The 10,842-nt window shown below is 29.0% G+C and overlaps 2 protein-coding genes across 2 annotated transcripts; one reads left to right on the top strand and one right to left on the bottom strand.

The window, feature by feature from the left end:
• Nucleotides 1-475: 475 nt before the first annotated feature.
• LOC119684543 lies at nucleotides 476-3,996 on the top strand. The gene is made up of 2 exons (XM_038098602.1): nucleotides 476-1,129; nucleotides 2,937-3,996. The coding sequence occupies exons 1-2, from the start codon at nucleotides 847-849 to the stop codon at nucleotides 3,896-3,898; spliced, it is 1,245 nt and encodes a 414-aa protein (XP_037954530.1). The 5' UTR covers nucleotides 476-846; the 3' UTR covers nucleotides 3,899-3,996.
• A 7-nt stretch (nucleotides 3,997-4,003) lies between these two features.
• On the bottom strand, nucleotides 4,004-6,149 carry LOC119676575 (fibronectin type 3 and ankyrin repeat domains protein 1-like). The gene is made up of 4 exons (XM_038087816.1): nucleotides 5,852-6,149; nucleotides 4,896-5,060; nucleotides 4,277-4,814; nucleotides 4,004-4,174 (listed from the first exon to the last, which is right to left on the bottom strand). The coding sequence occupies exons 1-4, from the start codon at nucleotides 6,059-6,061 to the stop codon at nucleotides 4,020-4,022; spliced, it is 1,068 nt and encodes a 355-aa protein (XP_037943744.1). The 5' UTR covers nucleotides 6,062-6,149; the 3' UTR covers nucleotides 4,004-4,019.
• Nucleotides 6,150-10,842: the final 4,693 nt, after the last annotated feature.

Below are 10,842 nucleotides of genomic sequence, written 5' to 3'. Positions count from 1 at the left end.
ATATAAAATAAATAAAATTTTTATTTAAATTTATATTTCATGATATTCTAAGTGAAGCCATAATTAAAGCAATTACAAAATAATTAACAACAAATTATTTTATAGCAAAACTTTGAATAGAATAAATTTTGTATGTTGTAACTAAAATTGTGAAATCATAAAAACTGACATAAAAACAAATCTAATGAATGATGGCATTTTGTTAAATAATTTTATAAAATTGTGTGTTTAAAACCATAAAACACAACACTGAAAATTTTAAAATTCAAACAAAAATTTGTGGCAACCAACACAAAAATTGTGTGTTCTCCATTATTTTCGAGAAGAGTTAAGGCGGTAAAAATTTCATCAAAAAACAGCAGAGAAGCAATATTCGACATAGAAAAAACATTATGAATAAAAAGAAATATAGACATTTACAGAGTATAAATTTTAATACACTACTAGCGCTATCTACAATTTTCCGGCGCTGGACTGACACCACGGGGCCAGTCTTATCACCACAAACAACGTTGGACAGCATCAGTTTGTTGATTGTTGACGTTGAAAAACAACGTTTTTAGCTCGTCAGAAGCGCATTTTAGTTTGTGATTAACTGCGACTTTTATTTGAATTCACAAGTGAAACTTGTGCACTCTGCACTCCAACATATTTCATATTTGTGCTCATTGTTTTTGGTTCTAAGCCACAAAAATAAGTTACAAAATAAGAGTAAGCCAAATTGAAATTTGTCAACTGTAGTAACATTGACTGGTTCCCAAGCTCTGCTACATATAACCCAAAGTACTCTAGTGGTGTTTGTGAAGTTAAGCAAAAAATAATACAAAAATAAGAAATTCAACAACAATGTTTACTCAGCTGTGGATTTGTCATCATCAACGTTTCCAGTTTTTGTTTCCACTACTGCAGTTGTTTTTAAAACTTTTTATTCTCCTCGCAATTTGTGGAAATTTACCACAAAATGTTAGCGGTCAAATTGCCTACAAAGGCCATCTTTCAGATTTACGCATAAAAGAACTGGACGCTATGGCAAAAAACTTGAACGAGTCCATTAATCTTAGCAAATATCCATGCGAGAGCTACTTTGATTACGTTTGCAGTCGCAATAGGCCACTCTATTCCATATTGGGTAAGTCAAGCTGTCAAGCAGCAATAGTTCACATTGGTCCCATATTGGCATTTACATGATAAATTCTAACTTTCAAAAAGAAACAGTGAGTTGAGTAACAAGAAAATAAAGACAATTAACTAATTGCATCAATTCTTATAAGAAAATAGTTTAGAATAAACATCGGAAAAAATATTTTCAAATAAAAAAATTTTTCAGTGACTAATAATATAAATTTTTTGAAATTTTTAATACGAAAGAAGAAGATAACATTACTCCATTTACCGGGTACGCACATTTGATAATAGATTTTAATAAAGACAGCTATAAGCAGCTACTTTTTCACTACGCTTTAGGTCAACATAACATAGCTTAGTGATAGCTTAGATATCCGGTTTTGAGGTAAAACATTTTTATATAAAAACTGTGATTAACAAGATAATTCTGACTAATTGCTTGTTACCCGATGTTTATGAAATCAAATATAATATATATACAAATATAATATAATATAATCAAATATAATCCATGTAAAATTTTTAGTAAGTTTAACCTCGATATGTAGAGCAGATAACTTTAGTGGTATATTGACGTATGGCACAGTGAAAGAGTTCGTCTAGATAACTGCCTCTTTCTGATCTCTTTCAGTTACGTCGCAAGTCGGTGTAACCGGAAAAATGAAATCATGAATGGATGAAATAATTCTGACTTTGCTGATGGCAAAATACCAATTTAAAAAGATTCTTTAAAGTTGATCTACGACTATCAGCTGTTTAAAGTTTTTTATGGTATTTGTTAAAGTTTAATGAGACAGGTATGCTTACGTACTTTATTACTATACGTATGTTTCTCTTCGATCTGTTACTTTTTACGGCAACTACATAAAGCAAAAGTTAAACCGTTCAGAATCATATATCACACTTACTACTCACTGAATTTTAAGTGAATACATATACTTATCAATAAAAACTTACAAAAAATTAATAGTTCCAATAAATTACCTAATTTAACAATTTCAAAATTGGTTGACTATAATGAATATTGATAGTGATAGGATTTGGTTATCGAAAAACCATTCAGGATCTTTTCCCAAAACGCACAAACGAAACCTATATTTGTTCTGCTCCATAATTGAGGACTATTTATTCGATTATCATAAGGATAATTGAATGTGACTAGATTAACTTATCTTATCAAACCGATAAAAGACTTAATAGGATAGATCTTTTAAGCTTCATATGGTCCCTAATAATTTCTAGTACAACTTAATTCACAACTTAATCTACTTTTTTGTGTGCTGACACAGTATAAATATAACATTTATTTTCATAGTTTTCATTATAATAAAACTATATCATAGTTGAAGGAATAAACAAATATTGGCCATTTAAAAAACTGACAGAACGCTTTTAATGTAACCAGAAACGAACGGCGGGTGTCCCACAGATTCATGAAATTAAAATTATATCCAATATCTTTTGGTTAATATACTGTCATTCAGAAGAAAAACATAATTCATCATTTTTGTTTGTAAAGTCTATTATACTGTGATTATAAATAAAGCTCAACATATCAGTTTCTTTTGCCTAGGACTAGAAATATGTTTAGTGTTCTGTCTTAGTAACTTGTTAAACTTGACAAAACGATGGCGTAAAAATGAACGTAGAGCATGAAATATCATACAATGAATAAATAATTGCACCTAGTTACTGATTATATCTCATTTACTTAAAACTTTACAACAGAAAACTCAAACATTTTCATATAATAACTAACCAAAATATTTATAATAACAAGTTAAACACTTTTTAAAATTTTTTCATTTTAGGTCGCACGCCAGATATAGAAGATTTGATGAAACTTTTTCAAGAACTACAAGAAGACAGTGTACCGTTTGCAGCTAAACAAAAACTTATAGACTTTTTTATATCATGCAATATGCGTAAAGGCCTTGAGGAATGCTATCGACAATCTTTTGAATATTTTATACCAATATTTGGATATATAATTTCAAAGAATCATCTTGATGGGAGTGCACATGAGCATAGCAATTTCTTAGAGATACTGCAACGTTTCTATAGGAGAGCGCAACGTACCGAGAACTTTGCACAAAATCCCATTCTTTTGAAATTAGGAGTACTAACTCAAAGTTTTACAACAGCTAATACATATTTTCGTATTGAAGATCTTAATCACGAGTATCGCGATCTACGTATATATCGTGATGGTTTTGAGTATAATGTAAAAAACTTAGAACAACATCTAAAACGAAATTCCACCTATGAGTTTGGAATGCAACGTACAATGCTTGATTGGAGTTTATATGTTTATCAGAGCCGTAATAAACCCATGTCTTATTATTTTCCAACATTCAATGTACACCTATGGATGACACTGTATAATAACACAGAACGGTTTCGTGAACTAAAAACTTTGAATAAAATTGCCGAATGCCTTAAGTTGCCACAGTTTGTAAATGTATTGGAAGAAGCGCGTATATTAGCTATAGTTTACTTGAAAAGTATTCGCAATGCTTGGCAGGAATATAGTGACTGGATTTCGTCTTCCCCGGTGCATCAAGAAGTTTTTGATCAGGAGAATGTAATATTGAAACCGTATAATTTAACCAACAAACATATATTTTTTACGCTTTATGCACAAAACTTCTGTGAATTCGGTAAGGAACTGGCGGAGAGTGTTTTTTACTTGGGCATCAAACAGAACCAAGATTTCGGGGAAACTTACTCCTGTGGATATCAAACAGAAAGGACCGAACATTGTGTATACTGAGTTTATTATTATGTACAATGTCATGTATCGATACAAAATGTGTAATCAAAAAATTAACTTCATTTGAGTGTTTAAATTTTATTTAATACATTTTAATAACCGAATTTAAGTAATTATTTTTTTATTTTTTATTATTTTTAAAATATTCTTTAGCAATTTCATTATTATATAGTCGCGCCAAATCCACACATGTTTGACCAAACATATCACGTGTATTCATATCTGCGCCACTGGTAACCAACAATTTAAGGACATTCAAGTTGGCCTCCATAACCACTACGCGTTGGTGGATCGAATTGAGAATAATATATATAGACGTACAGGCATATAAGTGAATTAAAATAGCATTTTAAATTTCCTAGTATGTGTGAAATTTACCTGCACGCATAAGCAATGTCCAACCACTTGCATCTTTCGCTTCCAGATTTGCGCCATTATCAAGTGCAAATTTAAGCATTTCATACTGATTTGCATCCACTGCGAAATGGCATGCAGTCATACCGTCGGCATCTGTGCCATTTAGATCAGCTCCCATATTAAGCAGCATACGAGCCGCGGCCAGATTTCCATGATAAAAGGTCAACTGCAACGGAAATGTATTTTTATGTAAAAATATTTCATTCGATGATAGCGTACGAATATTTTGCATTTCGTAGCCTCGGATACACACATGCAAAGGAGTTCTGCCATTTTGTACATTGCCGATTCGTATATTTGCGCCTGCCGTTACCAATATATCGATTATGCACATTTCACCGTATATAATCGCATTTGCCAATGGCAAATAATCGTTCGGACCGGGTAATTCAATAAGTTTGGGTCTACACTGCAATATACGTTTCACTAAAAATCGTTCGCCCTTTTTTATGGCACGATGCAAGGATAAAGTTGAAGGTAATGCAGTTAAAGTGCAGGCCTGCACAAAATTTTCATTTTATTTGCTAAGCAAATTTTTCAGAATATTTAAATTTAGTTAAGTTTTTTTTCAATATTTTACCACTAATTCCTCAGTTTTTTTAAACTCCTCATATCTTCCCAACTCCTTGTTGAGCTTAAGTGCTTTCGCTCGAAATTTAAAGGCAAAATTTTCAGGTAAATGTTTTACCGTCGCTGAGCACTGACCAGTCCTTAGTGAATATATTAATATATCCACAGCAAAGTTTTAATTTAATAATTTTTTAAAGTCTTAAATTCAATAAGATATTTAATGTTTTTTTAACTTAAACTCTAGGTATCCTTAAGATTTTCAGAGATTGATTCCTTACTTTATTTTTACTCTAACCTTTTATCTATTGATAAAAATGTTGTAATTTTTTTTAAATTTAAATTTTTTTCTGTTCAAAAACTAAATTTAATTAATTGTAATAAAGCTTTCTTGTTAACAGAAATTTTTACTCAAATGGTGTTATTTTTGGAACCGGTCCATTGTGATAAAATTTTTAAAAATTTAAAAATTTTAAAATTTTAGAAAACTACTTTTAATTAGATAAATGTATTACAATTATTGATAAAATTTAGTTTTGCATTTAAAAGTTCTAAAATTATATAGAACAGACTTAAAAATTAAAAAATTTATTTTAATGAAAAAAAGATTAAAGTATAAACATATGAAATTATTATATATAACACCATTTAAGTTACAATTTTATACATAATTTTTATTTTAATATTTAGTGCTACTATAAATTTAATAACATTAATAAATTATTCTTTATTTTCATAGTACCACCTACGCAAATCAATAAAAAATACTGTCTTAAAAAAAAAATAAATGAAATCCGAAAGTAATGTTTTGTATATGAAATATTTTCAGAATTAATAAATATAATATCATAAGAAAATATTATAAATAAAACAAAAGAAAAAAACTTTGAAATAATTCATTGAATCACACACAATCCTTTATTTTATTCACTTCAAAGTTATGGTGTCCTGTTTTGCTTACCAGGCAACTTCGTGCCAACCTCTGACTCTGTGATGTTGTTCAACTTGATAGACATCAGCCGACTTAATTAAGTCCCAAGATATGGTAATGCTAGTGTCCGTTCGTTTTTCCACTTTCAATTTCCAATCATCTGCGTTCACATTTTTGACATCACCATCTGGTGTTGAGCTATTGCACATATCCTCACTATTATCAGAATTTTCAACGGATTTTTGCATATTGCTTATCCTTAACTCCTTTTTTTCTTTGTATGTTTGGTGTTATGTCCTTTTGGCAGACATCAAAAGTTTGATATTTCTATCTTGTTTTCAGCGGCGTCTTTTCGATTGCTAGCTCACGTATTGAAAGACAATTTCTGACTGCAGTCAATCAAGTCAGTTATTAACTTAACTGTTACGCTATAATTGGCAATTAAACCCAAAAACATTTTGTACGTTTATCTATTCACAGCGGTATTTTTTACAAAAAAATTGATTTGAAGTACGTAATAACTTACTACAATTCAACCACTTACTTTAAAAGTAAGAAGAATAATAATATTGAATAATTCAGTGATTCTATTTGTATAAGTAGTCTGAAAATTGAAACACCGAATATGTAGCACTTACCTTAAATGCTCATACAAAGTCCAATATGCTAACTTAATTTTTAAACTAAGCAACGAAAGTTTAATCAATAAATAAATTTTTATTCTAAAATTTCGCAGAACTACAACAGCTTAAGGAGTAGACCTAAACATTATAATAATACTAGCAAAAGCACATTCAAGAATGACTTACGTTTTAATTACTCTACAATCCTGTTATTATATATTAACAAAATTCAAACAAAAAATATTAAAAACATAAACCAAAATTTGTAGTATTACTTAAAATACCAATAGCTAGAATACGTGTGCTTATCCCAAATGTTACTATAGGCTGTGGCACTGTAACCGTGTATTCTATTGTGCCCCCTTCTACCATAAGTATGTACAGTATGTCTCTTAACCCTGTTGTTTCAATAAAAAGTAGTATAGAACCTACTTTACACATTTTTATTGCCTTTTTCACAAGGATACACATTTCCAGGAGTCTATTTCGTATGTGCAATAACGCAGGGCATTCGAGCAACACATGTGTGGAGACTCTTCATTTTCTTCGCAGAATCTACCGTTTATATCCGTAAATATGCCCAGTCTCGTTAGGTGGTGATATATGCATTTTAGTTTACAGTGTCCTGTTAAGATTCCTGTGATGATTTTAACTTTTACATATGATAAATCCATACAATCCTGGTATCTCTTATTGTTATGGGCACCAATCGCAATAATGGATACCAAAACAATTTCTTTTTGGGACCAACGTTACAAGTAGTTTGTGGAACATGTACCTTTAATTGGGGCATTCAGTACAACCGGGTGTATACATACCTACATAAAAACATAAGAGATATTCTTCTCTGTGTATTTTTTTAATTTGTAACGTTGTTAACATTTTTTATGTATACACCTGGGAGTGTGGAGAATATATATAAATTTCTGGTTGTTAAACCGAATGTTAAATAAAAATACCATAATCCAAAAACAATGTTATAAAGGCGAAGAACGAAGATGAAGAACTCTTCTATTTTATTATGCTCGACGTATATTCATTTTAGTAAATATTTTTAACTAATAAAAATATGCATTTTGAAATAAAAAGCTATTTGGAATATTATAAAAGCATCCCAGAAATTGATAATGCGCATTATTTACGAACATTTTCCATTTGTGGAAATTTTTACTTAATCATTTAAATTAAATTAAATTTGATTTAGTGACCAGCTACTGTTTTGTTTAATATAACAAATATTTTAATTATCATTTTTTGTTTTGTGAACGTGAACGTGGACAGCATTTTATGAAATTCCAACAACGAAATTATATTATAAAAATTTTATTCAAATAACATAAATAAATATAAAATTTTGTTTATGTTACAAGCAAATATTTGTTCAGTTGTTAGATAAATTGCTGGTTTTAGAGGAGAATTATTATTATTACATTTTTGGGCCCACGTTTGCATAATCAAAATCCTAAAATTAAATAAAAAAATTGATTCCAAATGCAATTTTAAGCTCTTGTGCTGCTGCTGCAATGCATTTTAATTGGCATTTCATTAAAATCTATTATTTATTTTGCGAAATGCATGAGCTATGCATACATTGAATTGCATTAAAATTTGAACAAAATTACATTTTATTAAAATTCTAATTTGCACACGCAATTATACTTGCAAAGTCCTTTAAATTAACATTTTTGAATTTTTATTGCATTTTAAACTGCGCGGCAACGCATTTGTGAATTGCCACTTGTCGCATTACTGCATCCGCGATGCCAAAATCTGTGAATTTAATATAAATGGGATTCAATTGAATTGAGGTCGAAATTTACATAATTTTTAAATGCACAAATTTTGCTATAATTTAATAAAATTATTGAGTGCATGAGTGAGTCAATGCAAATGCTGGACAAATCTCATGCTTCTGGTAAACCAACTGCTCAGGGATCAACGGATATGTTGTGGTTAGTAGTCTATGCTTCAATTACAAACGATTGTAGTGCCATAAACTGGTGACACGGTTGCCACTTATGGTGCTTTAGTACCAAAATTGGTACTTTTTTTTTCGTTTGGTACTCATGTTTAAAAAATAGTACATTTTTGACGACCCAACTTTATTGTGGATATTTTCAAATAATTTTTTTTACAAATCCAACTTTGCACTATTTTATGTTTTGTTCATTTATAACACTATGAAAAACACAGAACTTAAAAATAAAAAGGTCCAAAAAAATTTGGACCTTTTTTTACAGAAATGGTTCCTTTTTACACCAATTTTGGTACAGGAAAAAATTTTCAAGTGGCAACCGTGACTGGTGATTAAATTTGTCACATTTCTGAAGTGCTAATCTCTTCTTAGGAATATAACAATATTTTATTAAAGTAAATTTTATACCAATTCCATAAAACTTAGCATTTTTAATTACATTTCTACAACGTGTCTATAAAATAATGATATAACGAGTCAACGAATTTCAAGAAACAATACATAACAATAAGAGATTGCAATTATGACCGACACTATAACTACTATCTAATCATATTTTGTGTTGTCTAACCATAGAACTAAATAAAATCCATTAAGTGATCGGTGCATAGCATTTCATTCTTCAAATAAAAAATTACGAAAGACTCCGAAAAATCTTAAACATGACAAATTACAAATTATCGATAACGAAAATCGTACGGTCACAGCTAAAACCGTACTGTTAACAGCCCTGACAACAAATGACTAGTTGACAACAATGCCAGAAAATCATTTGAACCGAATGCTGCAGAAGCAATTAAAAAAAAAAAAACAACTGAACACATTCTTTGTAAGTCCTCACGACTGACAAAATTGAGAAGTCTACGAACTAACATAATGGGCCTGAAGGACATACAAAACATAGATCTTCGATAGTTGATTTTACGGTGTCGATTACCGTAAAATAACAGTAATGGTATTGCAATCATTATTATTATCGAACAAAAAAAAAACCAAAGTTAAATTAATGATTTCACATTTCATCAGAATCTGAAATCTCAAGCAGGAGTTTATTACATCTCCACTTTTGGAAGTACGAAATAGATATACTTTTATAGGTACATGAACTGTACGCAAATAGTATTTCACAAACAACAATAAAAAAAAAATCATTATGCATTTAAGCTCATATTTATTATTACAAGCAGTTAACGGATGACCCCTTACATATACATACATATATATATAATCATACAATGTGTTTCTTAAGCTATTTAAGCGATGGATCTTATATATTCCATTCAGTTGGTAATCTATTGAATAAATAATCTATTAAAAGAAATATTCGATGCCTTTAAGTAATTACTTCATTATATAAAGAGCACATTTTAAACCATTTGAGAATTGTAATTTCGTTAGTCTTAAACACAAATTTTTTCATTATAATTCAGTAATAAAAGAAATTTTAACATTCTAAAGAACACAGCACTGTTCAACAAATAATGTTTGAATAGTGCTGAGTTCTATCAATTTGTATATTATTAATATATGAGAAGTTTTCTTCATTTATAAAACTCTGTATGACATAGAAAAAAAAATTGGTATTACGATGCTTTCGAGATGATTTTTTATTCAAGTCTCTATGCGAAATAGTCGATGTTGATACTTTACTTTAGCGCGTCTTATTAATATATTAAACTAGAATTTGTAATAATGCTGAGATTAATAAATACTTTTTTTTTGAGTGATTAATATTTTGTAAAAGCACGGTTAGTATGCATCGTCAACCAACAATATACATATTAATATCGTTATACTTACAGATAATCTTTTTTTAATTTTTGACTAAAAGACAGAAGTTATTAAAAATTTTTAATTAAAAAATTCATGATATATGAAGTTTTTCTCAAACAATACTAAAAATTCAAATCTTTGCACATTTTTTTCAATGCCATCAGTAATACAAGGCTTCATAGGTATCTAATGTGGAACGATTGTGGTTTATAAAATTTAATAAATGCAGCTTTAGTTATGAAAATTTCGATATAGATTTATATTCCCTGAGAAATTCAGCACATAAAAGTTTATAAAAGTTTAAATTTTTAGTAACTATTTTTTTAAGAGTTAATACTCCTTTGACAGTTTGATAGTGATAACATAGGTATATAAAGTTTTTAAGAGTTATTCATAAGGAAAATATATATTTAAATATTTTGCCATTATCATTAACAAATAATAAGTACAATAAAAAAAATAATAATGTAATAATAATAAGTAATTGTTATAAATATAATTAAAATAATAAAATAGTTATTACTTTTAATTACTAATTAATTAGTAAATAATAAGTATATAATTATTGATTTCTTGTGCTATAGGTATACGGATATATTAATGAGATTCAATAATACACCCAAAATTTATAAGACTGTATAGGCACTGTCTCCATAAT

The sequence above is a fragment of the Teleopsis dalmanni genome, chromosome 2 (genome assembly GCF_002237135.1).
Source record: "Teleopsis dalmanni isolate 2A chromosome 2, ASM223713v2, whole genome shotgun sequence".
NCBI classification, from domain to species: Eukaryota; Metazoa; Arthropoda; class Insecta; order Diptera; family Diopsidae; genus Teleopsis; species Teleopsis dalmanni.
The sequence above is the reverse complement of the archived record's forward strand: the minus strand, read 5'-3'. Positions and strand labels throughout refer to the sequence as shown.

What these genes read in the sequence shown, in the direction of transcription:
- LOC119684543 (XM_038098602.1), top strand. Translation starts at nt 847, where the DNA reads ATGTTTACTCAGCTGTGGATTTGTCATCATCAACGTTTCCAGTTTTTG. An exon ending in GCCACTCTATTCCATATTGG is followed by an intron (nt 1,130 to 2,936) that starts GTAAGTCAAGCT and finishes TTTTCATTTTAG; the next exon opens with GTCGCACGCCAGATATAGAA.
- LOC119676575 (XM_038087816.1), bottom strand. Translation starts at nt 6,061, where the DNA reads ATGCAAAAATCCGTTGAAAATTCTGATAATAGTGAGGATATGTGCAAT. An exon ending in GAGTCAGAGGTTGGCACGAA is followed by an intron (nt 5,061 to 5,851) that starts GTTGCCTGGTAA and finishes TTATTAAATTAA; the next exon opens with AACTTTGCTGTGGATATATT. An exon ending in AAAAAACTGAGGAATTAGTG is followed by an intron (nt 4,815 to 4,895) that starts GTAAAATATTGA and finishes AATTTTGTGCAG; the next exon opens with GCCTGCACTTTAACTGCATT.